At 44.0% G+C, this 27,997-nt stretch overlaps 1 protein-coding gene across 2 annotated transcripts; it reads left to right on the plus strand.

Moving 5' to 3' along the window:
• The first annotated feature begins 42 nt into the window (after nt 1-42).
• On the plus strand, nt 43-27,997 carry LOC309396691 (uncharacterized protein). Of its 2 annotated transcripts, none has more exons than XM_081962031.1 (15): nt 43-145; nt 5,576-5,730; nt 5,879-6,039; nt 7,143-7,302; nt 9,649-9,819; nt 11,590-11,681; nt 12,802-12,959; nt 14,806-14,909; nt 17,302-17,526; nt 18,184-18,269; nt 19,309-19,445; nt 20,569-20,658; nt 22,052-22,260; nt 24,680-24,886; nt 27,222-27,997. In XM_081962031.1, exons 2-15 carry the CDS (start codon nt 5,584-5,586, stop codon nt 27,507-27,509), a joined length of 2,235 nt encoding a protein of 744 aa, XP_081818157.1. In that variant the 5' UTR covers nt 43-145; nt 5,576-5,583; the 3' UTR covers nt 27,510-27,997. The 2 variants fall into 2 exon arrangements, with proteins under 2 accessions (XP_081818157.1, XP_081818156.1); XM_081962030.1 differs by having other exon boundaries at nt 59-351.

Genomic DNA, 27,997 nt, shown 5'->3' on the forward strand with positions numbered 1-27,997 from the left:
CACCCCGCCTCCGCCTCCAACGCCCTCCCTCCCTCCCTCCCTGGTGTACCGAAGCGAGAGAGGCCCAGAAGTTGCGGAAGAAGGAAAGATTAAGAGATTGACAGAGTTGGAAGGGACCTGCCTTCTGTTGGGCTGCTAAAGCTTGGTAAGCATAAAGAATCGGCCGGGAAGGAGATCTTATTCGCGCACCAGACCTGCGGTGCTCAGCTTTTTCTCCCCGCAAGCCTCCGGGCTGCAGAGGCGGGGAGCCTGTTTCGTGATCGCCGTTGCGCAACAACCCTGCGCTTGCAACAGATGCGGCCAGACTCCGTCGGGTGCAGAAGCGGCTGGACGGAGGGATCGCAAGAGAAGGTAAGGGGGAAAGGGGGGGGAGAGCGACAAAGAGGGGAGAGAAGGAGAGAGGGAGAGAAACAGAGAGAGAGAGAGTGGGAGGCAGACAGAAAGAGAGAGCAAGAGAGAGAGAGTGGGAGGAGAGAATGTGAGGGAGACAAAGAAAGGGAGAGAGAGAAAGAGAGAGGGGGGAGAAAAAGAGGGAGGGAGGGAGGGAAAGAGGGGGAGAGAGAGAGAAAGAGGGGAGAGAGAAAGAGAGAGAGAGAGAGAGAAAGAGAGAGTGAGTGGGAGAGAGAGTGGGAGAGAAAGAGAAAGGGAGAGAGAGAAAGAGAGAGGGGGAGAGAAAGTGATAGGGAGAGAGAAAGAGGGAGGGAGGGAAAGAGAGAGGGGGTGAGAGAGGGAGAGGGAGAAAGAGAAAAAGAGAGGGGGAGAGAGAAAAAGAGGGAGAGGGAGGGAGGGAAAAAGAGAAAGAGAGAGGGAGAGGGAGAAAGAAAAAGAGAGGGGGGAGAGAGAGAGAGGGAGAGAAAGAGAGAGGAAAAGAGACAGGGAGGGATAGAGAGAGAGAGCAGTGACCTGTTTTGCCCTCTCTCCATCCGTGACTCTTAACCAACTTGGCTTGGTTACCTTCCGTGAGCTGGAGAGCACCAAACCTGGTCCAATTGGAACCGCTGGGTTTGCGAAGGGTGCAGAAGAACTTGAGAGAAACAAGCCTCCTTGGAGGTGGGGTGGGGCACAATCCCAGCCCTGGAACCCCCAAACCAAACTAGAAAAAGTCCTGGTGCCAACCAGAAAGTTGGCTGCCTAGCTGAGAAGTGTTGATTCTGCTACCTCTGGAGGGTGAGCTACCTAGCGAGTAATCCAAGGGTTGCCCTCCAAAACCACATAAAGTTAGATCCCGTTCAGGACTGCAAACTAGATTGAGAAGGCGTGAAAGTGCAAGAGTACAAAAACCACAACTTTTAACAGAGTCCTAAGGTTGCCCAGAAGATGGGTGCGCATCTCTTTTTAAAAAAAATAATTTTTACTACACAGTTTTTTTAAAAAACAAAAAAGAAACAACTTTAACAGTTTCCTTCTACAGTATACAACATTTCCATACGTGCATCTCTTAAGTCAACTTTCCCTTTCATCATCAAAGGATTGCTCCTGATAGAATAGAATAGGGTAGAGTAGAATGGAATGGAATTCTTTCATTGGCCAAGTGTGATTGGACACACAATGAATTTGTCTTTATTGCATAGGCTCTCAGTGTACATACAAAGACAAGATAAAAGACAAGATGATGAAAGCTTGACCTTCAGTAGGGCAACAGCAAGGGTACAACGGGGCTGAAAATCAGAATCCCCTGTTTCAAATAGTTCACATTGGCCTGTTTTAAACTTTTGGGAAGGCTTTTTATGGGATTAGGCACCACGTGGATCAACACAAAATATCCATCTGGTCCACTTTAAGACCTGTGGACTTCAACTCCCAGAGTTCTTCAGCCAACTTTGCTGGAAGTTGGAGTCCACAGATGTTAAAGTGGCCAAGGTTGGAGACTCCTGATTCTAGTTTGTCAATCTTTGCATCTTGTTCTCCATGTGGAAAGGATCCATTCAAGGCCACATAAATCTGTGGTATGGTTGCTTCAGTTCTGGTTTCGTGGGTGGACCATACCCAACATCAGGCCTGCAGCCATCTTTTCTTTTCGATCTTTGGCCTGCCACACTTTCTATTATTCTACTATGCCTTTTTCTATTGTGGGAAAATGGGAGGGGGGTTGTAAGGAGTCGCTTACTATGTAGCCATAACAAAATTCCTTCTAGAAAGCCAAGGTCATCCTTTGTCTTTGCACCTCTGCACCTGACTGGAACTGGATGGGTGGAATTGTCAGCATGGCAGTGGGAGATTGGACCATGTGATGGACTGGTGGGTGTTGGGGCAAGATGTTGAACTTTCAACTAGGTGGGGAAAACTGGGAAGCTTTCAGATTCAGGTTTTCCCAGATGTGCCAACATGACATCTCTAATAAAGTGGAACTTTGAGCAATACTTTGCCTTGGACTCTGATTTACTTTTGGATGCTATTTGGAATCCTGACATTCCAACCCAAGCTCTGGGATCCATAAATGATGGCTTGTTAGTTCGTGCATAGTGGTGAAACCAACTAACTGTGGCATGTTTTAGCAATGCATAGATAGACTCAGCATGGCTTCCTTGATGGAGGAGTCCCCCTTGGTGCTTAGGGTGCTTGTTGTAGGGAAACGGTTCAGTTTGGGGCTGAGATCTGATCTCAAAAATAGTGAGTAGTTTCACAGCAGATGGGTAATACTTAGAGTGAAGTCCACCCCGGGAAATAAAATTCTAAGTCAGAGAAAATAGTAAAAATGTATATCGAGATTCTCAATTTTCCAGGCCATGGTTGTCCCAAAGATGCTTTTCAAAAGGCAGGTGCACTTTCTTGGTTTTTTTCCTTGAAAATGTTTTACTTCTCATCCAAGAAGCTTCTTCAGTTCTGACCAGTTTCTTAGACGAGAAGCGAAATATTTTCAAGGAAAAAACCCCCAAGAAAGTCCAGTTGCCTTTTGAAAAGCATTTTTTGGATATTAATAATAGATAGTAACAGTAAGTATTAGTAATAGATAGCAATTGATTTTTCTTTATTTCTTCTTTTTTTCTGCATGTATTTATATCCTGCTTTTATTATTTTTGCAAATAATTCAAGGTGGTAAATACACACTACCTCCTCCTATTTTCTCCACAACAACAGCCCTGGAAGGTAACAGATAACAGAGTTGGAAGGGATCTTGTAGGTCATCTAGTCCAAACCCCTGCCCAGCAGGAGACCCTACACTACTTCTGACAAATAGCAGTCCAATCTCTTCTTGAAAGTTTCAAATGATGAAGCTTCCACAACTTCTGAAGGCAACTTCTGTTCCATGGGTTGATTGTTCTCACTGTCAGAAAATTCCTCCTTATTTCTAGGTTGAATCTCTCCTTGGTCAATTTCCATCCGTTATTCCTTGTCTTCAGGTGCTTTGGAAAATAAGTTGATCCCCTCCTCTTTGGAATATAGCTTCACCCCCTCCTCTCTGTGGCAGCCCCTCAAATATTGGAAGACTGCTATCCTGTCTCCCTGGTCCTTCTTTTCATTAAGCTACTATTCTTTTTATGTTTTAGCCTCCAGTCCCCTAATCATCTTGGTTGCTCTTCTTTTTTTCTAGAGTCTTAACGTCTTTTTTATAGTGTGAGCTGGGTTGAGGGAGAGTGAGGGGCCCAACGTCACCCAGCCGGCTTTCATGGCTAAGGCGGGACTTGAACTCCCTGCTCCCTGCTTTCCTACTAAGCCAAAGACTCTCCGTTATCTATCTCAATAGATAGTAATAGTAAGTCACGGGAAGCTACCTTCATTGTCTGGCCCAGAAGACCCCTGTTGTGATTTCCTTGACACCTTCATGGAATTCTCTTGTAGACTAGGCCTACTAGGCCAAAGACTCTCCGTTATCTATCTCAATAGATAGTAATAGTAAGTCACGGGAAGCTACCTTCATTGTCTGGCCCAGAAGACCCTTGTTGTGATTTCCTTGACACCTTCATGGAATTCTCTTGTAGACCTTTGGCTTTCTAGAATCCTCAAGAAGATGCTTATCTTGTTTACCTGCATTGCGTGCCCATAAATCTCCTTTCCCAAGAAGATTTCACTGACTTGGTTAGGCGTTGGTCCTGAGAACGTTTCTTTAAAAATCAGCCCATGTCCCAGAACTCCGTTCTCTTTGCTCCAGGGTTCAGATTAACACCTTTGCAATAAGATACCTTCAGAAGAGGGTGTTGCTTCTGTCCTTACAAACCCTTTATCTGTTTCATGGATCGTTATCTTCACTGTGTTCTCAACATCATCTTATCTTTTTCAAAATGTTTTTCCCCCCAAACGCCATCACTCTGCTAAACAACCAATTCCCACAATATAGTCATATTACCTACTAAGACTGTATTACTATTCTTCTTCTCTTCCTTCCTAGTACCTATCTCTTCCCACTTATGACTATAACCATGTTGCTTGTATCTTTACAATTTATATTGCTTTATTTGTTTCCTAGTATAATTTGATTGCTTATTTGTAACCTATGACTATCACTAAGTGTTATGATTCTTGATGAATGTGTTCTATTCTATTCTTCTTTATGTACACTGAGAGCTTATGCACCAAAGACAAAGTCCTTGTGTGTCCAATCACACTTGGCCAATCAAGAATTCTATTCTATTCTATATCTGTACAGAAGGTGCTACCGAAGCAGGGAAGCAATCACATTAGCAGCCCTCCAAGGATCACATCAGGCCACTGGCAGTTTCATTTAAGCCCAGAGGGAACACAATTATCATAGGTTGGGTTCCTACATTGCACAAAGCCATGGTTGGTTGATAGGGCTTATTGGATAAACCACAATTGGTTGGATAGTCATACAACGTGCAGTGCCCAAAACAAATCACATTATGGATTCATGTTGAACCTAAAGGTGCTTTTTCAAGAGTCAACTGGACTTTCTGGTTTTTCTTTGAAGACGTTTCGCTTCTCATCCAAGAAGCTTCTTTAGCTCTACAGAGGAAGAAGCTTCTTGGATGAGAAGCAAAACATCTTGTGGTTAATTCTATGAGATGTGGAGAAACAAAATCTGGTTTTGAATTGTATGAACAAGGATCCGGTGGAGAAATTCAGCTGCTCTACCCAGAGTTAATGCAACTGCTCTTGAATCTCTCTTGGCCTTTTCTTAATAAAGCATTAAAGACTGATTCCAGGATGAAGGTTCTTTGGAAAAATTGTAGAGTTTTGTAAAGTTTCCTGCAGAAACCTGTTAGTTCTTAGATGGGATTACCAGGGTGGGGACTGGAATGGGAAATAGGAAGAACATCTTGGAAGAAGGACCATTAAGCCACTTCTAAGATATGCAAAAAAAACCCAAACACATCCTTATCTGGATGAGAACTCATCTCAAAGGAATGTTCCTCTGCACCACAAACTCACCATGCATCGAACTGTGCTGGCACAGTGGTTAGAATGCAGTATTGCAGGCTAATTCAGCTCACTGCTCACTGCCAGGAGTTCGATCCTCACCGGCTCAAAGTTGACTGAGCCTTCCATCCTTCCAAGGTGGGTAAAATGAGGAGCCAAATTATCGGGAGCAATAGGCTGGCTCTGTAAACCGCTTAGAGAGGGCTGCAAAGCAATATGAAGCGGAATATAAGTGCTGTTGCTGTTTTCTCCATTGCAGACAAAACGATGGCTTTCTGTCGCCTTGCTGCCCCACTGCTATTGGCTGGGCTCTGCTGGGGATGGGACTTCCCCTTCAGGGATCCCACATTGTCTTGGGAGGAACGGGTGGATGATCTGGTGAACAGGCTGACCCCGGAGGAGATGATCCTGCAGGTACGAGAAGCCTCTTGAGTAGTTGTTGGGGTTGATGGTCAACGGGGCTTTGGAAGAAGCCAAGTCTGCTTGTCTTCATCTATCAAAACACATCAGAGGAGTGCCTGACCAGTGTTATCCATTCGACATATGGGCTTTCTACCCACAGATGGCGAGAGGCGGAGCTCTGGGCAATGGACCAGCCCCACCTATTGCCCATTTGGGCATAGGGCCTTACAACTGGAATACCGAATGTCTTCGTGGCGATGTAGAAGCACCAGGCTGGGCGACATCTTTTCCTCAAGCGCTTGGCTTGGCTGCCTCTTTCAGGTAGGAGTTTACCTATTAAGTCAATATGGGGATAGTCCTAGACTTATGGCCACAATGCAGGACAAAATTTCCATTTGTCAGCAAAGCAGTTGTTACGTGAGTTTTGCCCCAATTCTGTCTCTGGATTCACCCACTTAGAATCTTGGTGACCCGTTATTGCTAAATTTTGAGCAATCAGACCTACCAGCATGGACATCTTAAGAGTCCAGGGTTGCAATCTTGGCATCATTTTTGGAATGGAAGGGCCACAAGGATTCTCTACTCCAAAGACTCCAGAGGTTTCTTCAGAAGAAGAACAGATGTACAGCTTGTCAGGGTTCCAAGTAACACTCTCAACGCAAGAAGACTCCGAGACTTGAGGTTCCTCAAAGTTCCATTTTATTAGAGATGTCATATTGGCACATCTGGAAAAACAGGAATCTGAAAGCTTTCAGGTTTTCCCCCACCCAAGTGAAAGTCCAAGTCCCTGCCCAGCCCCCACATGTCCATCATATGATCCAATCAGGCACCATCCCAACTGGAGATGCCTCCCAGTCACGCCACTCCAGGTGCAGGGCAAGACATCCTTGACTCTCCGAGAAAGGAATGTTATTTGGACTATAAGTAATGATGAGGGTGTTATTCGGAAAATATTAGACTGGGCAGAGATGGATAGATTGACTTTAAAAATAAAAGACAAAGAAGACAATATTACTTGACATGGAATAGATTTTATGAATGGCTAGAGATAAGAGGTAGAAATTAGATGAAGAAAGATTAGTGCTATGTATGAATTAAAGATGAAGATAGTTTATAATTATAAATATGCTAATATAATTAACAGAACTATGAATAAGCTAATATAAAGGCGAAATTGAGCCAAAACGATTCTGTTATATTATCACTATTGTTATCAGTATATGTGTTAATATTTCATTTTGTTTTCTATTTGTTTTTCTTTTGTAAATGATATACCCTGACAATACACTGTATTCAAAATGTTTATGAAATTTAAAACAGGAAAAAAAAAGACAGACTAGCAAAGCATGCTTGTTTGGGGGTGACCTCATTTCATGGCAACACAGAATCCTTTTCTCTCCGACTCTCCTTATGTCTTCGAACAGCCCTCAACTCATCTTCGAAGTGGCCAACGCTACGGCCACTGAGGTTCGCGCCAAGCACAACTATTTTGACTCCAAGGGCTACTACAAAGACCATACCGGCTTAAGCTGCTTCAGCCCAGTCTTGAACATCATGCGGCATCCACTCTGGGGCAGGAACCAGGTATCACAGATTTAGGAACAGGGACGGGGAGGGTGAGGATCAGTGGTGGGATTCAATTTTTTTTGCTACCGGTTCGGTAGGCATGGCATGGCTTGGTTTGCATGGCTTGGTGGGCATGGCAGGGGAAGGATACTGCAAAATCTCCATACCCTCCCCATTCCAGGGGAAAGATACTGCAAAATCTGCACTTCAGGGGAAGGATACTGCAAAATCCCCATTTCCTCCCAATCAGCTGAGACTCGGAAGGCAGAGAATAGATGGAGGTGGGGCCAGCCAGAGGTGGTATTTCCCGGTTCTCTGAACTACTCAAAATGTCCGCTACCGGTTCTCTAGAACTGGTCAGAACCTACTGAATAGCCCCTCTGGTGAGGATTGAGGTCCATCAGACCTGGAAAATCAGGGAAAACATGTCAGAGACTGTTATTGTCACAATAGTCTCCTGAAATGCAACTATTGTAAAGTTGTGAAGAACAATAGCTGATTCTTGAATCTCAAGATGAAGATCTCCTTGTTACCTTTTGGGAGAGGTTCTGTGGTATCTGAAGCAGAACATCTAGATTCAGTCACCATTTTGACTGAAGTCTCAAGTTTTCTTTTTGCACTACGTGTTCAGGATGAACAGTGATATATATGTATGTATGTATGTATGTATGTATGTATGTATGTATGTATGTATGTATTTGTGTTACAACCCCTGGTATGCCTTATTTATTTATCAGTACAAATACAACATATATATATATATATATATATATATATATATATATATATATATATATATATATATATATATATATATATATATATATATATATATATATATATATATATATATATATATATATATATATATATATATATATATATATATGTTATATTGTACTGATAAATAAATAAAGGGAGACTAGTATAGATCTATTTCGAGCTAATTAGCTCTCATCAGCTAGCCATACCCTATATATGTGTGTGTGTATGTGTGTGTGCGCGTGTGTGTGTGTGTGTGTATGTATCTGTATGGGTGAACATGTGTGTGTGTGTGTAACAACACACACATATACACATGTTATATACATATGCATGCATGCATGCATGCATGCATGTATGTATGTTTGTATGTATATGGAATGTATATAGAATTTAATTTTTAAAGCGTACCACTGTGCTCAAAGTAAAACAATGACAATAAAGGTTACCTTATCTTACCTTAACAGGGATTACACTAAAGGTTACAAATATTCTTGGCCATAAGAGTCACCTGAGCTGAAAAAGGAGCTTCTAAAATTAGGTTAAAGCAAATCTTGAGATCGTTTGACCTGTAGAAATTTAAGAAAGACCCTTCTAGCATCTTACTGAAAACCCACCTCTTCCAACTATCTGGCCTGGCTCAACCGTAATTTTCTCGTACTCCTCCTGACTGTCTGTTTTTTAACATTTTGAATTTGGATTGTACATGGGGTTTTGTAATTAGGGTATTTTAATGGTTTTTAATTGTCTATGTATTGTATCTGTTAACCTCCTCCGAACATGTGTGTCTTTGTACTTATGTATGTCATGGATTTATGTAAATGTTATATGTTTTTTACTCCATTGTACGCCGCCCCGAGTCCTTTTCGGAAAGGGAGCGGCTAATAAATTTAAATTATTATTATTATTATTATTACTCTCAGAAATGGGATAACCAGAAGTAGAAATGAGTGACTGGATGATCAAGGGCTTTTGATCCTGGATATCAGCTTTAATCATGCAGGCTTAAGGCTGATAATATTCTGCACATCATTTTAGATTGTGGGTTTAAGGTTACAGTATTAATATCTTAAGAGTGGTTCAGTGGCTAAGATGCTGAGCTTGTCAATCGAAAGGTCAGCAGTTCGAATCCCTAGCACCATGTAACAGGGTGAGCTCCCGTTACTTGTCCCAGCTTCTGCCAACCTAGCAATTCGAAAGCACGTAAAAAATGCAAGTAGAAAAATAGGAACCAATTTGGTGGGAAGGTAACAGCATTTTGTGCGTCTTTGGTGTTTAGTCATGCCGGCCACATGACCATGGAGACGTCTTCAGATAGCGCTGGCTCTTCGGCTTTGAAACGGAGATGAGCACTGCCCCCTAGAGTCAGAAACAACTAGCACATATGTACGAGGGGAACCTTTACCTTTACCTATTAATATCTTGCTATAATTATACACCTATTATTTAAGAATCTCATTGCTTTTGGCACTTCTTCTTTGTAATTCTTTTCATTTCTCTGCCAGATTGGTCTCATTTTACACTTGTCATTAACTGGAATAAAAGCCTGGTGGGGGTAGAACAGGGTTGAGCTGACTAGCTTGCTTCTTTCCCTGCTCTTAGGAGACTTATGGGGAGGACCCGTTCTTGACCACCCAGCTGGGAGTTGCATTTGTGAAGGGACTTCAGGGTGACCATCCCCGTTACGTCAAAGCCAATGCCGGCTGCAAGCATTTTGATGTCCATGGGGGGCCTGAGAATATCCCTGTCTCCCGATTTCTCTTTGACGCCAAGGTCAGTGAAAGAGGACCAGAGATGGAGGTTCTGTTCAGGTGGATTTCGGAGTTGGACACCTTCTTCCTTCCACTTTCTCTAGCTGATTTATTTTCATCCCAACCACCTAGTTTCTTGCAACCCTCGAAGCAAGAACAGCACAATAGACTTTATTTACTAGCTGATAACTCGGTGTTGCCCAGGTATTTATTTATAGGGGGGAAATGTCCGGACCAAACGTAATTTCTAATGTTGTATTTTCCCCCCTTACCAGAGGGAGCCCCCTTGTGGAGTACTGTGAAGCCATTACCATGGCAACTTCACTGTGCTGTACAGTAGAAGCCATTTTATGGCAGTATAGTAGGAGCCATTTTAATGCACAACTGGCTGTATCTTAACAGAACACACATCCCGAGGAGTGTTAGGGGTGTCTTTCCCCCCCTCCCTAGTATTTGTTTCCAGAAGGTAAGTAATCTGTGTACCAAGTTTGGTTGAAATTGCTCGAGGTGTTCCAGAGTTATGCTGAAACACACACACACACACAGACAGACAGATAGAGATATGAAGATAGATAGATAGATGATAGATAGATAGATAGATAGATAGATAGATAGATGATAGATAGATAGATAGATAGATAGATAGATAGATAGATAGATAGATAGATGATAGATAGATAGATGATAGATAGATAGATAGATGATAGATAGATAGATAGATAGATAGATAGATAGATAGATAGATAGATGATAGATAGATAGATAGATAGATAGATAGATAGATGATAGATAGATAGATAGATAGATAGATAGATGATAGATAGATAGATAGATAGATAGATAGATAGATAGATGATAAATAGATAGATAGATGATAGATAGATAGATGATAGAGATGATAGAGATAGAGATAGAGACAGAGACAGATAGTTATAGGTATAGATATAGATATAGATTTAAAGATTTAATATAGCATATGGCATCTCCAGGGGCCATGCAATCACAGATATACAACACTAATGAAACACACTATAGATACAAACACAAATACAATAGATGAGCATGGCTGGCTGGGGAATTCTGGGAGTTGAAGTCCACAAGTCTTAAAGTTCCCAAGTTTGGACACCCCTGCCTTACAGGATGGTTATGAATGTAAGGTATTTACAAACAGCCCTTAATTTAAGACTGTAATGGAGCCTGCTCATTGCGGCTGTAAACCATGATATTTGTAATGCAAGCTACCCATCTGACTGACCCAATTTTATGACCTTTCTTGTGGTAGTCATTAAGCAAAGACCACGGTTGTAAAGTGAATGCCGGAATTGCGAAATGAACCAATTGTTTGATATGGGCTGGTTTTGCTGAAAGCCAGCAGGAAATGCCGGTTTTGGCAAAAGCGTAGAAAAATGCAGTCATGTTCTGTTGTTTTGTTTTGTTTATTGGATTTATATGCCGCCCTTCTCCTAAAGGACTCAGGGCGGCATACAACATTAAAAAAAAACACACATTTTACAGGATACAGGATGCTGCAAATGACCGTGAATGCGAGCTGATTGTCGAGCAGCTGATACCTGATTGTGAGGGAGGGGGGGTGCAGCTGTTGGAACCAGGTTGTAAATATCCCGGGGGGGGGGAGGGCCATCAGTTTTATGAGCTTTCTGACAGTGGTCGTATGCCACCAGTCATAAGCTGAGGACTGCCTATAATAAAAGGACAGAAGACAGAAGTGACTTGGGGGGAGTTTCACAAGCCGGGCAACACCCTGAGAACATGGTGGTGTGTTTTGTGACAGGTGGAGGAACGTGATTGGCGCATGACTTTCCTGCCTCAGTTTGAAGCCTGCGTACGGGCTGGGACCTTCAGCTTCATGTGCAGCTACAACAGGTATTATTTTATTTTATTATTTTATTTTATTATTTTATTTTATATTTTTATCGTTTTTATTTTATTTATGTTTTGGTTGATTTTATTTTATTTGTTTTATTATTTTATTTTATTTGTTTTATTGTTGTCATGCCTCACTTTGAAGCCTGTGTATGGGCTGGGACCTTTAGCTTTATGTGCAGCTATAGCAGGTATTATTTTATTTTATTATTATTATTTTTGCATTGTATTGTATTATCATTTTATATTTTTTTGTTTTTATTTTATTTTATTTGTTTGATTATTTTATTTTATTTGTTTTATTTTATGTATATCCTGCCCGTATTAGTTTTGCAAATAACTTGAGGCAGCAGACATATCCAACAAATCTTCCTCCTCCTCTTTTACTCACAACAACCCTGTGGGATGAGTTGGACTGAGAGAGAGTGGTTCAAAGTCACCCAGTTGGCTTTCATGACTAAGGCGGGACTAGAACTCACAGTCTCCTAGATTGGCCCAAAGTCACCCAATTGCCTTTCATGATTATAGTGGGACTAGAACTCACAGTCTCCTAGTGATTGGCCCAAAGTCACCCAGCTGGCTTTCATGATTATAGTGGGACTAGAACTCACAGTCTCCTAGTGATTGGCCCAGTCACCCAGCTGGCTTTCATGACTAAGGCGTGACTAGAACTCACAGTCTCCTAGTGATTGGCCCAAAGTCACCCAGTTGCCTTTCATGATTATAGTGGGACTAGAACTCACAGTCTCCTAGTGATTGGCCCAAAGTCACCAGTTGCCTTTCATGATTATAGTGGGACTAGAACTCACAGTCTCCTAGTGATTGGCCCAAAGTCACCAGTTGCCTTTCATGATTATAGTGGGACTATAACTCACAGTCTCCTATTGGCCCAGTTGCCTTTCATGATTATAGTGGGACTAGAAGTCACAGTTTCCTAGTGATTGGCCCAAAGTCACCCAGTTGCCTTTCATGATTATAGTGGGACTAGAACTCCCTGCCTCCTGCTTTTTTTCCTGGTGCCTGAACCCCCAGACCAAGCGGGCTCTTGTCGGATCAGGAAGACCGGAAGCGATGAAGTCATGCTTGTAAATCTGCTAACCATCCTTGTTTCGTCTGGCAGGATTAATGGAATCCCAGCCTGCGCTAACAAGAAACTGCTGACAGACATCCTGCGTGATGAATGGGGCTTCCAGGGTTATGTAGTAAGCGACGAAGGGGCTGTGGAGCTGATCATGGCTGGGCACCAGTACACGCACAGTTTCCTGGAGACTGCCATTGGTGAGTGTTGGGAAGCCCTCTCTTCTCGCCTCCATGCTGGAAGCCTTTTGCAGCCTAGCTTCAGTTGCAGATTGAGTTCCGAGAGTCTCCATGCTCGGAGGCTAAACTTCTGGCCTGGAACTCAGATTTGCTTCTATCTGTCCTTACTCTCACCATCCAAGCACTATTTTCTCTCCCACACCCACCAGGAACTCCTTGTCTGGAATTAGCACATATAAAGGCAAAGAAGGTTGAACGTGGTGGCTCAGTGGCTAAGACACTGAGCTTCTTGATCAGAAAGGTCGGCAGTTCGGTGGTTCAAATCCCTAGTGCTGCCTAACGGAGTGAGCTCCCGTGACTTGTCCCAGCTTCTGCCAACCTAGCACTTCGAAAGCACGTAAAAAATGCCAGTAGAAAAATAGGAACCACCTTTGGTGGGAAGGTAAGAATGTTCCATGCACCTTACGGTGTTTAGCCATGCCGGCCACGACCACGGAGACGTCTTCAGACAGCGCTGGCTCTTCGGCTTTGAAACGGAGATGAGCACCGCCCCCTAGAGTTGGGAACAACTAGCACATATGTTCAAGGGGAACCTTTACCTTTGCCTTAAAGGTAAAGGTAAAGGTTTCCTCTATCTACTGGTGCCTGACTCTAGATCAGGGGTGTCCAAACTTGGCAACTTTAAGACTGTGGACTTCAACTCCCAGAATTCCCCAGCCAGCTCTGCTGGCTGGGGAATTCTGGGAGTTGAAGTCCACAAGTCTTAAAGTTGCCAAGTTTGGACACCCCTGCTCTAGATGATGGTACTCATCTGCAGTTTTTAGCTGAGGGAGCAAGTGTTGTCTGAAGACAGTTCCATGGTCATGTGGCCAGCATGACTATATGCCAAGGCACGCACAAAACTGTTGCCTTCCCACCGAAGTGGTTCCTATTTATCTACTTACATTTGCATGCTTTCGAACTGCTCGGATGGCAGGAGCCGGGGCAAGTAACGGGGGCTCACCCCATCACACAGTGCTCAGGGCTTGAACCCAGGTTCTTAGCTTTCCAATTGACAAACTTTGCCTCTTTAATGTCTGAGCCCCCCACCCCACCCCCAAATTGGCACATATGCTGTACATCCAGAATGAAATTACAAATATTATCCTAGGCATTGTCGCGTTAATGTTAGCAGTGAGAAATGGAAATCCAAAGGGCTGTAATATGAACACCGGTAGTTGAAGGTGCTAGGGAAGAACAACTCCAAAACCTGGAATTGGAGGGCAACAGCAAAGATTATCCTGTCCTCTATAACATAAGGTGGTGGCACAGTGCTTAGGATGCAGGACTGCAGGCAAATTCTTACCGTCTCAAGGTTGACTCAGCCTCCCATCCTTCCGAAGTGGGTAAAAATGAGGACCCAGATTGTTGGGCAATAGGCTGACTTTGTAAACCACTTAGAGAGAGCTGTAAAAGCACTGTGAAGCACTATATAAGTCTAAGTGCAATTGCTTTTTATCCCCTCCTTTCCTTGGTCCTGGTGGTGCAGTGCTTAGAATGCAGTGTTGCAGGCAAACTCTGCCCGCAGCCCGGAGTTCGATCCTGACTGGCTCAAGGTTGACTCAGCCTTCCATCCTTCCAAGGTTGGTAAAATGAGGACCCAGATTGTTGAGGGCAAGATGCTGACTCTGTAAACCGCTTAGAGAGGACTGGAAAGCCCTGTGAAGCAGTATATAAGTCTACCTGCTGTTGCTATTCACTTGCTAAGAGTGGCACACTCAAACACAGCAGACAAACCATGGCTTGCAGATAAATATGAATTGGAGCCAATGTTTCATTGATTATTATTTTTTTGGACTAACGGTGCTATCCTTCTTTCTCCCTGCAGTGGCTGTGAATGCTGGATGTAATCTAGAGCTTTCTTATGGGATGAAGAATAATGTTTACATGTACATAGCCGAAGCCCTTAGCAAGGGCAACATTTCTCTGGAAGTAAGTGGTCCATCTCCTTGCAGTAGAAGAAAGTGCCACCAATTCCAGAGCAGGCAGCAGACGGGATGTGTCTCTTTTCCAAATGAATATTGTGGTCCGCCAGTGGCCAGTGGAGCTGGCAGCAGAGTCGGACAATGGGGAGGTTGGGGAGGAACATGGGCCAGTCCTGGGGGCTGAGGAAAGTTCAGACGAGGGCTCTACATCGGAGGCAGAGATGGAGTTAGACAGCAGTGAGGCAGAGGGACAGCTGGAGCTTGTTCCCAGTGTGTGCATGCGCAGAGATGCCAGAAAACAAGAACAACTAAGAAAGCAGGGTCAACTTAAGAGTAAAGCCACACCTTGGAGGCAGAGGTGGATTGCTAAAAATTTTTACTACCGGTTTCACTTCTACATGCGCAGAAGTGTCCAGGCAGGTGGGCGGAGCCTCCTGCCACCACTACTACTGGTTCAGCTGATCCAAGCCGAACCGGAAGCAACCCACCTCTGCTTAGAAGTGATTGGCCCCTCCCATAGGAAACAAAAGAGGAACAAACGGGGAGTGGGCTTTTGCAGGAAACAATTTCTTCATTCGGTCCAGAAAGTTCTGTTTGTGGTTATAAGAGACACTGTGTATAGTTTTGCCTTGTCCTGTGTTTGGAAACTAGTTATCTGGCAGCACTCCAAATGAGATAAGGCGCGTGTGGATAAACATTCCTCTGAAAGACTGTTTGCTAAAGCCTTGCTGATTGTGAATGAAAGGAATTCACAGTCGTGTAAATAAAAGAGGTTTTGCAGGGACCAAGACTTTGCTTCTTGCTTTCTAAGGAAGCCTAGGTCATAACAATGAGGGAAGAAAAATGGGAGATCCAGGGCTCTTCCAAATGTTACTAAACTACAACTTCCAGCATCCATTGCAATTAATTATTACTAAATGGGATTGCTGGGAGTTGTAGTTCAGTAAGAAGGATAGGGCTCTGAGGAGTATCCTAAGTCGGATTCCACAATGAAGGACTTATATTGCAAAGGAGGGAGGTTTTGATTTAATGTGAGTAAAATATCAGGTGTTTGAGCATCGTGGAAAGAGCTAGACTCATCTTCAATTGGAACATTATCAACAGAAGTTAGATGGGCAGTTTTTCAGGAATGTTATAGAGGACAAGATAATCTTTGCTGTTGCCCTCCAACTCCATATCTTGGAGCTGTTATTCCCTAGCAGCATTCACACAACACCCTCAACTGTAAACCCTGGAACTGCTAAGTAGTCATTACTTCATGACTGCCTAACAAACAGCCATTATGAGCCGTGGTGGCGCAGTGGTTAGAATGCAGTATTTCTGGCTGACTCTGCCCACTGCCAGGAGTTCGATTCTCACTGGCTCAAGGTTGACTCAGCCTTCCATCCTTCCAAGGTGGGTAAAATAACGACCCAAATTGTTAATGACAATATGCTGATGTTGTAAACCGCTTAGAAAGGGCAGCAAAGCATTATGAAGCAGTGGTAACGGTGAAGTAGCCTACAATAATGCAGTACGTAAAGGCTTTTACCCTTTTTAAAGAGACCACAGGGATCGAATATTTGGATAATATAAAAAGCACATGGCCAGGTGTAGGCAAAACTCTGGGAAAAGCACAAAAAAGGGTCAAAAAAAGACAGGCAGACAAGAAATGAGCTATCCAAAAGGTGTTTAAAGTAGGCAATAAGGTATATTTGTCCTCAAAATATTTGAACCTAAAAAGGGCTTGTAAGAAACTAGATCCTAAATATATAGATCCTTTTGCTATCATAGGAGTTATCAACCCAGATGATGACCAGATGATGAAAAGAGGGCTGTGAAAGTATCTACAGACCCCTCACATCCTGGACATAAATTGTTTCGACTCCTACCCTCAAAACGATGTTATAGGGCACTGCACACCAGAACAACTAGACACAAGGACAGCTTTTTCCCCAAATGCCTTCACTCTGCTAAATAACTAATTCCCACAACACTGTCAAACTAGTTACTAAGACTGTATTACTATTCTTCTTCTCATCCTTCCTAGTACCTATCTCTCCCCACTTATAACTATAACCATGCTGCTTGTATCTTTACAATTTATATTGTTTTATTTGTTTCTTGGTATGATTTGATTGCTTATTAGTAATCTATGACTATCACTAAGTATTGCATCTTATGATTCTTGGTGAATGTATTCTATTTTATTTTTCTTTTATGCACACAGAGAGCTTATGCACCAAAGACAAATTCCTTGTGTGTCCAATCACACTTGGCCAATAAAGAATTCTGTTCTATTCTGTTCTATTCTATTCTATTCTGGTAAAATTGCAATTGCCAAGGGGTTTTAAAAGGATACACCCAGTGTCCCATTGTAGTTTATTGAAGACAACACTGCTTCTCCCTACTTCCTGCAGGTGATCCGGGATCGTGTCCGTCCCCTTTTCCTCACTCGTCTACGCCTGGGAGAATTTGACCCACCAGCCATGAACCCCTACAATGCACTGGGGGCTGAGGTTATACAGTCAGAAGCCCACCGCAGTCTGGCCCTCAAAGCCGCCCTCCAGAGCCTTGTTTTGCTGAAAAACCGGAACGAAATGCTGCCTTTTAAGGAGGAATATCTGTTGCGCAAGACCATTGCGGTAAGTGTTCACCGAGGAACACTTGCAAAATTAGCCTGTTCCTGATAAGTTTGCACTAATGATGGACGTTCCTGGGACGTATTCATGGGGAGATTGACACATCTATGAACATGACTGAGCAAACATTGTCCAGTTTGACTTCTGGGAGTTTCACAACAGATCAGCAACACCATTTGGCTCCCAGGACTTCATTCCTACGGTTCTAAGTTGCTTCTCTCCTTGAGAACTTATACTTTTTAATGGGAGAGGGAGGACAGGAGGGAGGGCGAGTGGGCGGAAGGGAGGAAGGAAGGAAGGAAGTTTTTGAGGTCCTACTGAGGTTCCAAACTGGCCAAGTATTGGGCTGCTTGTTCAAACAGTGGGTGCTATGACTGAGAAGTCCTGCTTTCTAGGTGACATTGTTTGAAGGCTCCTGTAGCAGCATCACCCTACTGGGAAGGAGCAGAGACCACGAGAAACAATGGTCCTAGGGCAAAAAGGGACACTGTAACTAGCATAGGTTATACTGATTCACAAAATCAAAACATAAACAAAATACTGTGGATTTTAGTTCATAAAATGGGGACAAAGTCAGTCCCAGAAACCTTGATGGCCACTAACTTCCTCTTCCTCTGAGAGGCAGAAGCTCCTCTACTTTCCCTTATTCTTTCTGTGCAGGTGGTCGGACCCTTTGCAGACAATGCTGAGCTCCTCTTTGGGGATTATGCACCAGTCCCTGAACCCCAATACATTTATACACCCAGGTAGGACCAGCAATCTTCTCTGCCCCCTCCCAAACAGATTGTGATTGGGGCTGATGGAGTTAAAGCTGAGCTCTAGATCTAAATGTCTTCTCAGCTTTTCTACAGTATAGTACTACTACTACTACTACTACTACTATTATTATTTTGTTTATTAAATTGTTGTGCTGCTCCATCTCACTGCCAAGTGAGAGCGATATTAGTGTCCCCTTGGTTGGGGCTCTTCCTTCTGTTCCTCAAGGTTATTCCTTCTTCCCATTACACTCAACTATGAAGCCAACTGCAGTTCAGCCACTACTGTGGGTATCCTGCTGGTTGTAGGTACTTCAAATGTACCTATAATATGGTGGGAGGTATGAAGGACATTCCCAGGGTTGGTTAACAGATGAACAGAGTTGGAAGGGACCTTGTAGGTCATCTAGTCCAACCCCCACCTAAGCAGGAGACCCTACACCCGTGATGGCGAACCTATGGCATACGCACCACAGGTGGCATGTGAAGCCATCTCTGAGGACACATGTTGCCCTATGTCAACTCCAGCGCTGAATTTTGGCCTTCTGGCAGGTGGGGAGAGCTGTTTTGCCCTCCCCAAGCTTCTGAAAAGCCTCCGGAGCCCGTGTATGGTGAAAAACAGGAAAGAAACTTCCGGTAGGCCCGTTGGGCTGTTTTTTGCCCTCCCCAGGCTTCAGGACGCTTTCCTAAAGCCTGAAGAGGGCGGAAAACAGCCCAACGGGCCTACTAGAAGTCCGGAGGCTTCAGTGAGGCCTGCGCGCATGCACAGGAGGGGAGCAGGAGGTTGTGCGCGCATGCGCTGGGGGAGGGAGGGCTTTGCATTATGGGTGTGGGCATGCACACGGGCACTATTGCGCCCGCGCCCTTTTAGCACCTGAGCAGAAAAAGGGTTGCCGTCACTGCCCTACACCATTTCTGACAAAAAAAATATGGCGATCTGGTTGATCCAGTTTCACCACTCGAGGCTCTGAAAAGGAGATGCTTCTGGTGTTTGTGACTTCTGAGAGGTTCTTGTCTCTGGCTGATGCAGGAGGGGCTTAGCAGCTATCTCAGCCAATGTCACCTGTGCCCTTGGATGTGAGCGTCCGAGATGTCTCAAGTATAATCCCGAAGATGTGAAAGCTGCAGTCGAAGGAGCAGACATTGTGGTTGTGTGCCTTGGGACAGGTAAGAGCTGTGCCTAAAAATGCAGGGCTTCTGCCAGCCCTTCCAAGAGGTGTAAGGTTATAGTAACAGGATCTTGTGAGCCTGAAAGCATTTCTTCCTTTCCCTTGGCTTGACTTTCCAGAGAATTGGGGAGTGTCCCTGTTCTGACCTAGGCTTCCCTAAAAAGCACAAAGCAGATTCCTGGTCCCTACAAAACCCCTTTTATTAAATTAATGTGAATTCCTCTCATTTACATTCAGCAAAAGCCTGGTAAACAGTCTTTCAAAGGTGAATTTATGACCACAGACCTTAACTAGCTTGGAAAGCTGCCATGATGTAAATATTTTCCAAATGCAATACTCTGCAAGGAAAGACTTGGCACAGAGTCTCTGAGATTCACAGACAGATCTTCACACTCCTGAAACAAACAAACAGATTGTTTCCTGCAAAAGCCCACTCCTCTTTTGCTCCTCTCTTATTTCCTATAGGAAGGGCCAATCACCTTCCACCTGTGGCTCTACTCCCAAGTTGACCCTGATTTCTGAGCTGTTCTTTTCTTCTGGCAGCACTGCGCATGCGCACACTGGGAACAGGCTCCAGCTGTTCCTCTGCCTCACTGCTGTCTAGTTTCAAAGGCAGCTGAGAACTGCCAGATGGCCTTGGCCCCATCTTGGTCCCCAGCCACCGTGCCACGGCCCAGTACCAGCCCATGGCCTGTTCGAAACTGGGCCACGAGAGAGATGGGAAAGCGTATGTGCATGAAGCTCCACTCGCATGGGCGGAGAGCACACCCTCATGTGCCTGCCACTCACACAACCCCATACATCCCAGGCCGGATCGCCAAGCTGGAAAAGTTGGGGACCTCTGTCTTAAAAGACTGAAGAACTGAAGAACTTCTTAGATGAGAAGCACAACGTTTTGAAAGAGAGAAAAAACACAAGAAAGTCCAGTTGTCTTTTGGAAAAGAACCTTTGGGACTACCATGACCTGGATGGTTGAGAATCTCCATAGATAACAGGGAAAAAGTCTTTTCCCCCCCTCCCACCTTCCCAGAAAAAATTCCCACCCATAGAGATTGGATAGCTCTGGAATGTCAGAGCAGCCAAGGGGCCCTTTTCACACACTCTCTGTTCCTTCCCCTCAGGAATTGAAATGGAGTCCGAATCCAATGACCGCAAGAACTTGTCTTTGCCCGGACATCAACTAGACCTTCTGCAGTCATCTGTGGCCTGGGGTGAGTTTGTCTGTCTCTTTCCCCAGAGGAAGACTCTCAAGAAGCCTGGAGATGTCCTAGTGACATCACTAAAAGAGATGGGGCCAGCATTTTGGCCTTCTTGGACCACATTTTGGGGCCCAGTTGAATTATCATGGCCCAACTGGGCGGTAGCATCTAGTGGAGCTTGGCTGATCTTAAAAAGCTAAGCAGGGTCAGACCAGGTTAGTTTTTGGGTGGGCAACCCAACACAGATTCTAGAGTTGTAGGGTAGAATGTGAAGCTGAACCATCTGGCAGTTGCCTACTATAAGGAAACTACATAACTACTGTCCCTGTAGTTAGTAGGATTTGAGCTTCACTCAACCAGTATTATAAACTTTTTAATGTTGATAATAATTGTTGCTTTAGAAAAAGCATTGCATGATTCCTATTTTATATCTCCTGGGTCCGATAAATGCAGAAATTTACATCATAATGATTGGGGGTTTACTCTCAGATATTAGCTGCATGGTCTTGGGATCATGAAAAGGCAAGGCTTTTTTTTACTGTATTATTGTATATTGTTATGTATGTTCTGTGTTTTGTTGTGTCTTATTGTGTTTTTTTCTTTGCTGTGTCTTCCCTATTGTTTTTAGAGATCAAAACATTTAATAAAAAGTATTTATTAAAAAAAAACAAATCAAATACAGAAAAGGCAAGGCTAGAGGCATCCTTTGGACTCAGTTACCTGTCTCTGCTACTACCCTGTTTCCCTAAAAATAAGACCTCCCCGGATAATAAGCCCAATCGGGCTTTTGAGCGCATGTGCTAAAATAAGCCCTCTCCCGAAATTAAGCCCTCCCTGAAAATATTTAAATGCATGCGCAGCCAGTCGCCACCGTTTCCTCTGGTTGCTTGCCATGCAAACAACACGAGGTGAGGAGGCAGGGGTGGGGGGAAGGGAGGGGGGAAACATGCCCCATACACCCCACATGCCTTTACGTACTGGCTGCTCCCGCCCCTTCTATCCCACTAATGGTCCCAGCAAACAGAGTGGCAGGCCCAGCCACGCCCAACACAGCAGCAGCCATGAGGTGACCACCCTCGCCACCTCCCGCACCTCAAAAATAATAAGACCTCCCCAAAAATAAGACCAAGCGCTTATTTGGGGGGGGGGGTCAAGAGAAAATAAGACCCTCATTTACTTTCGGGGAAACATGGGAGCGACCCATGGATTTTATTCATGAAAGTATGTCCTCTGCTCACCTGACCTTGCTGGTGATAGGCAGCATCAGCAGCCTTTGGCTCTCCCTCTGCATGATGGCTGGGGCTGAGGGGTAGAGTAGTCCACATATCTGGAGAACATCGCCTAGGAGGGATGCACAGATCGCAACTTTTCCTCCACATGAGCTGGGCGAGACCTTTCATTTCAGCCACCGGCCGTCCTGTGATTCTGCTCCTGTTCAACGCCGGCCCCCTGGATATCAGCTGGGCCAAGGAACAAGATGGCGTGGGGGCAATCGTGGCTTGTTTCTTTCCCGCTGAGACCACAGGGCTGGCTGTGGCCAAGATGTTGGTGGGCGCTGAAGGAGCAAATCCTGCCGGCAGGCTGCCAGCTACGTGGCCAGCAGGAATGGACCAGGTATGGCTGGGGTGGGAAGTGGTGCCTCTTTCGTGGACTGTCGCACTCAACATGGAGGAAATAATAGCTGAATCTTCCCTCCCTTAAGAAAACAAAAAGAAAAACCTACAGGAAGTCCTCAACTTAATGACCACAATTGTAGCTGGAACTTCCATCATGGTCATTAAGTGAGTCATCACTGCATCCAATTTTACCATCTTTTTGGCCGTAGCCATTAAATAAATCCAGGTTTGCCCGTTGACTTTGCTTGCCGGAAACTGGCCAGGAAGGTTGCAAAGAGCAACTAGGTGACTCTGGGTTGTTGCAACGGCCACAAATACGTTGTTGGTTGCAAGGTACCTAAATTGCAGTCACCTGACTACAGGAACACTGCGATGTAAATGCAACGATTGGTTGGAAGTCACTTTTTCCAGAGCCATCATAAGTTCAGATGGCAGCCAAACAATGGCCGTAAGTGAAGGACTACCTATATAGCCTAATTTTAGAGAGAGGAGTGCTGGATGGGACATAATCAAAAAGCATTTTGTGTTTTTATTCAGCATACACTCATTTCTAAGTGATGTACCAAGACTCTGGGGTTGTTTATGTATTTTTTATTTTTTATTTATGTATTTATTATTCTATTCTACTCATTCTTTCTTAATTTCATTATATTCTATTTATTACTCATTTAATTCTATTCTATTCATTTCTCATTTCATTCTATTCTATTCATTCATTTCATTCTATTCTATTCATTCCTCATTTCATTCTATTCTATTCATTCCTCATTTCATTCTATTCCATTCCTCATTTCATTCTATTCTATTTTATTCATTCCTCATTTCATTCTATTCTATTCATTCCTCATTTCATTCTATTCTATTCATTCCTCATTTCATTCTATTTTATTCATTCCTCATTTCATTCTATTCTATTCTATTCATTCCTCATTTCATTCTATTCTATTCATTCCTCATTTCATTCTATTCTATTCTAATAATGAGGTGTCTAGAGGCTTATGACTGGAGGGGCACATCAGTGCAATGGAATGGAATGGAATAGAATAGAATAGAATAGAATAGAATAGAATAGAATTCTTTATTAACCAAGTGTGATTGGACACAGAAGGAATTTATTTTTGGTGCATATGATCTCAGTGCACATAAAGAAAAATAAAATAGAATACGTTCATCATAGAATCAAAAGATATAACACTTAATGATAGTCATAGGGTACAAGTAAGCAATCAAATCATACTAGGAAACAATCAATATAAATCGTAAGGATACAAGCAACAAATTTACAGTCCTGCAGTCATAAGTGGGAGGAGATGGGTGATAAGAACGATGAGAAGACTAACAGTAATAGTAATGCAGACTTAGTCAATAGTTTGACAATGTTGTGGGAACTTGGGAATTGCAGACTGAACTGGGAACATCGTCTTGAAAGAAGGCAGTTTAAAAAAAAACATTTCTATATTGTTGCCAGGGAAACTACACTAAAGACTCCATGAAGTTCTTCAGAGTTGAGTTTGACATGAAGGAGACTTGACTTTTCTAAATATAGACCAGAAAATACATCATGTAAGATTAAAGTCCACTGTGCTACTCGGCAGTGTCCTTTCCCCCCCCCCCCCCAGCAGAATTTCTGTTGCAGTCTTTCCTTTGAAGTGTATCAGATTCCACAAAGGCCGCTGGCAATTTTAATTAAAAGTTGATGCAGATTCAACCCATTGAATTAGCCTTTTTCTGTGGGTCTCCAATGGGGGATTAGCTACAGTCCATTAACTGCCTCTTGAATAGAAAGGACTGTTTTTAAAGTATGTGGCACAATAATGCCGTCACGCCATTTAAAATAAAAGCAAGGAAAAACAAATCGGTAATTAAACCTTAACTACGGAAAAATAAGCTGACCTTGGGACAATTTAGAGCACTTATTCAAGGGTGGTTAACCAATAAAGGCTGGGGAGGGAAAGTCCCTCAAATCAGCCCTAGATCCTGCTTGCTCTAGCCCAGGGGTGTCCAAACTTGGCAACTTTAAGACTTGTGGACTTCAACTCCCAGAATTCCCCAGCCAGCTCTGCTGGCTGGGGAATTCTGGGAGTTGAAGTCCACAAGTCTTAAAGTTGCCAAGTTTGGACACCCCTGCTCTAGCCCCAAATTTCCCCAAGGTGTTTTTTCAAAGACAACTGGGCTTTGTTTTTCCTTAAAGACGTTTCACTTCTCATCCAAGAAGCGTCCTTCCATTCGCCACCATTCAGTCAGAACTGAAGAAGCTTCTTGGATGAGAAGCAAAACGTCCTCAAGGAAAAACAAAGTCCAGTTGCCTTTGAAAAAGCATCTCTGGGACCAACCATGATCTGCATGACTGAGAATCCCCATAAACATACAGCCCTGAATCTTTCCACCTCCTTCAGCTACTCTCGTCCTCACCGCAGGTACCCCCAATAGAGAACTACACAATGATTGGCAGGACGTATCGCTACTACGGACAAGAGGCCCCGATGTACCCCTTTGGCTATGGACTCTCATACACCGCCTTCCGGTACAGGGATTTGGTAGTCAGTGCTGACCAAGTGCCCATTTGTGGGAATCTTAGCATCTCTGCGGTGGTGGAGAACGTGGGATCCAGAGATGGTGAAGAGGTGAGGCAATTCCGTTGCTTGTCTGCATGCAAACACTGGTGGGGGGCAGAGAGGGTGGGATGAAAGGGATGAGATGCTGCTTGAGATGGGTGAAAACTCAAGGAGGTCTAAAGGCTGTGAGGATGGAGAGTCAAGTTGAAGATCTTGGAGTCCTAATGGACAACCATTTAAATATGAGCCAGCCGTGTGCAGCAGCTGCCAAAAAAGCCAACACAGTTCTAGGCTGCATCAACAGAGGGATAGAATCAAGATCACGTGAAGTGTTAATACCACTTTATAATGCCTTGGTAAGGCCACACTTGGAATACTACATTCAGTTTTGGTCGCCACAATGTAGAAAAGATCTTGAGACTGTAGAAAGAGTGCAGAGAAGAGCAACAAAGATGATTAGGGGACTGGAGACTAAAACATATGAAGAACGGTTGCAGGAACTAGGTATGTCTAGCTTAAGAGAAAGAAGGACTAGGGGAGACATGATAGCAGTGTTCCAATATCTCAGGGGTTGCCACAAAGAAGAGGGAGTCAAACTATTCTCCAAAGCACCTGAGGGTAGAACAAGAAGCAATGGGTGGAAACTAATCAAGGAGAGAAGCAACTTAGAACTGAGGAGAAACTTCCTGACAGTTAGAACAATTAATCAGTGGAACAGCTTGCCTTCAGAAGTTGTGAATACCCCAACACTGGAAGTCTTTAAGAAGATGTTGGATAGCCATTTATCTGGAACGGTATAGGGTTTCCTGCCTAGGCAGGGGGTTGGACTAGAAGACCTCCAAGGTCCCTTCCAACTCTACTATTGTATATTGTATATTGTAAGACCAGCGAGAGCTGAAAACATCTTTACTGATGGACAAATGTTGTGCTGTTGACCTCAAAACCCAACATCCTACGGATATTTGTATGTATTTACCAGGCCCACCTATGGTGGAATAGAGGTTTTTAAGAAATGAGGACGTAGTAGTGATATCTCACAGGGGCTATGAATCCAAAATGGTGGTTGATTTTTAGTCCTCACAGCTCCCATGTAGAATCGCATTGAACAAAGAACAGAAAACGAATTTTGACTTTGCTGAAATAGAGGTTTGGGTTTTTTTGAGATCAGGTTGCAAAGCTGCAGAAACAGGATCAGATTAGAAGATAATATTACTACTAAATTATGAATAGTGATTTGCTATTATCAATAAGGAATACTTGTCCAGCTGATTTACATATATCAGTATTTCTTCTTGATGTAGTGGATTTTGCTTCAAGAGCAGAATATTCATAGCAGCCAGTTATTTGATAGAGAATCACAGTCAGGCAGGGATTAAAATGCAAGTAATACTTCATGCAAATAATTGTTCTCTGAATCTTAGAAACTGCTGTTGATGTCTGTGCATTTCCACCACTGGCAAGATTCATAGAGCGCCCCTGGTTTGTTAGAAAGAGAAGGAGAGAAAGAAATGGAATCTGCTGGTTCATTGTACCATCCCAAATTGTGTCCTACAGAACGAGCAGTGAGGAAAATGATTCCTAAATGACAGAAGAGTAGATGAAGGATACAGGGGTCCTTCACATATTCAGGGCCCTTGATTCTGGATAAAGGGGTGTGGGCCATTTATCCAGAATGTTGCTGTGGCCTGCCAGCAGCCAGCAGAGCTGGCAGCAGATTCGGACAGTGAGGAGGTTGGGGAGGAAGATGGGCCAGTCCTGGAGTCTAGGGAAGGCTCTGACGAGGGCTCTGTGTCGGAGGCAGAAAGGGGGCCAGGGCCATCTGACAGTTATCAGCTGCCTTCGGAGTCAGACATCAGTGAGGCAGAAGAACAGCTGAAGCCTGTTCCCGATGTGTGCAGGCGCAGAGCTGCCCGGAGAAGGGAACAGCCAAGGAACGAGGGCTGACTCGGGAGTAAAGGCACAAGGGAATGCTGAATGGCCCCTCCCATAGGGAATAAAGAGGAGCGAAAGGGGAGGGGAGTTTGCAGGAGACCATTAGACCATTCATTAGGGTGAAGATCTATTCCTGACTTCTTGCCAAGTAATTGCTGCTACAGCATGGTGTTTGGAAGATATCCGCCTGGCAGCTCTCCAAGCCTGATAAAGGTCTGTAATTGTGAAATCTCATGAAAGACTGTTGGCTGGGACTTTGCTGGAGAGGAATTCCCTTTAACCTAAATAAAAGAGTTTTTATCGGGACGAGGAGTCTGATTCATGATCTTGGGAAGCCTAGATCAGAAAACTTCTCTCCATCCTTGAAGAGGCTCCAAAAGTAGGAATATGCTTTGAAGGTGTGAAGAATCTGCTGATGTCTTCTTCTCTTGATGACCTTCTCTTCACTTCTAACATTTCCCTCCCTCTGCAGGTGGTGCAGCTCTACCTCCGCTGGGGACAAGCATCTGTGCCCATGCCCCGCTGGCAGCTGGTTGGCTTCCGCCGGTTGCCGATACGCCAGGGACAAGCTGCCAAGGTGGCCTTCCTATTATCTTTCAGCCAGAGAGCCGTATGGGATGGACAGTGGTGGTTGGAGCCTGGCACTTTCACCATCTTTGTTGGTGGCCAGCAACCCTTCCAAGAAGTACGTCTTCCTTCAAATGTCCTCCAGACCGATTTTCACGTCTTTGGGGACTCCCGTAGTTCAAGCCAATGCTAGTCTCCCGAACAGGCCAGGATTGCTCAGGGAAATTGGCCCAGTGGCTTGCTGAGCCAGAGTTTATCAAAAAGGAAGCTTTGCACCAGGGGTGAAATCCACTTACCTTTGCTACCAGTTCGGTAGCAATGTGAGCACGCATGTGAATCCTGCTTTCTAGCTAATCGTCGGGAAAAACCAGGTTTTTTTTCTACTGGTTTGGACGAACTGGTGGCATCTTTACTACTGGTTCGGGCGAACCGGTCCAAACAGGTAGCATTTCACCCCTGCTTTGCACTGAGTAAAAGCTTGTAATAGAAGCAGCCAATCTAATGTTTCTGAGAAGGTATGACTATTCATCTGAAAATGTAGCAGTTGTGTTTTTGTTGTCTCCAGTGACTGGATCACATTGGACAATGGGCAGCCTGGGAAGGGTTGCCCTAGAAAAATAAGATTGCCAAGAGAATAACCGAGCGCTTACAGAATAGTAATAAACTCCATTTTCAAGTGGT

Source organism: Natrix helvetica, assembly GCF_964273705.1.
Source record: "Natrix helvetica genome assembly, chromosome: 9".
Lineage (NCBI taxonomy): Eukaryota > Metazoa > Chordata > Lepidosauria > Squamata > Natricidae > Natrix > Natrix helvetica.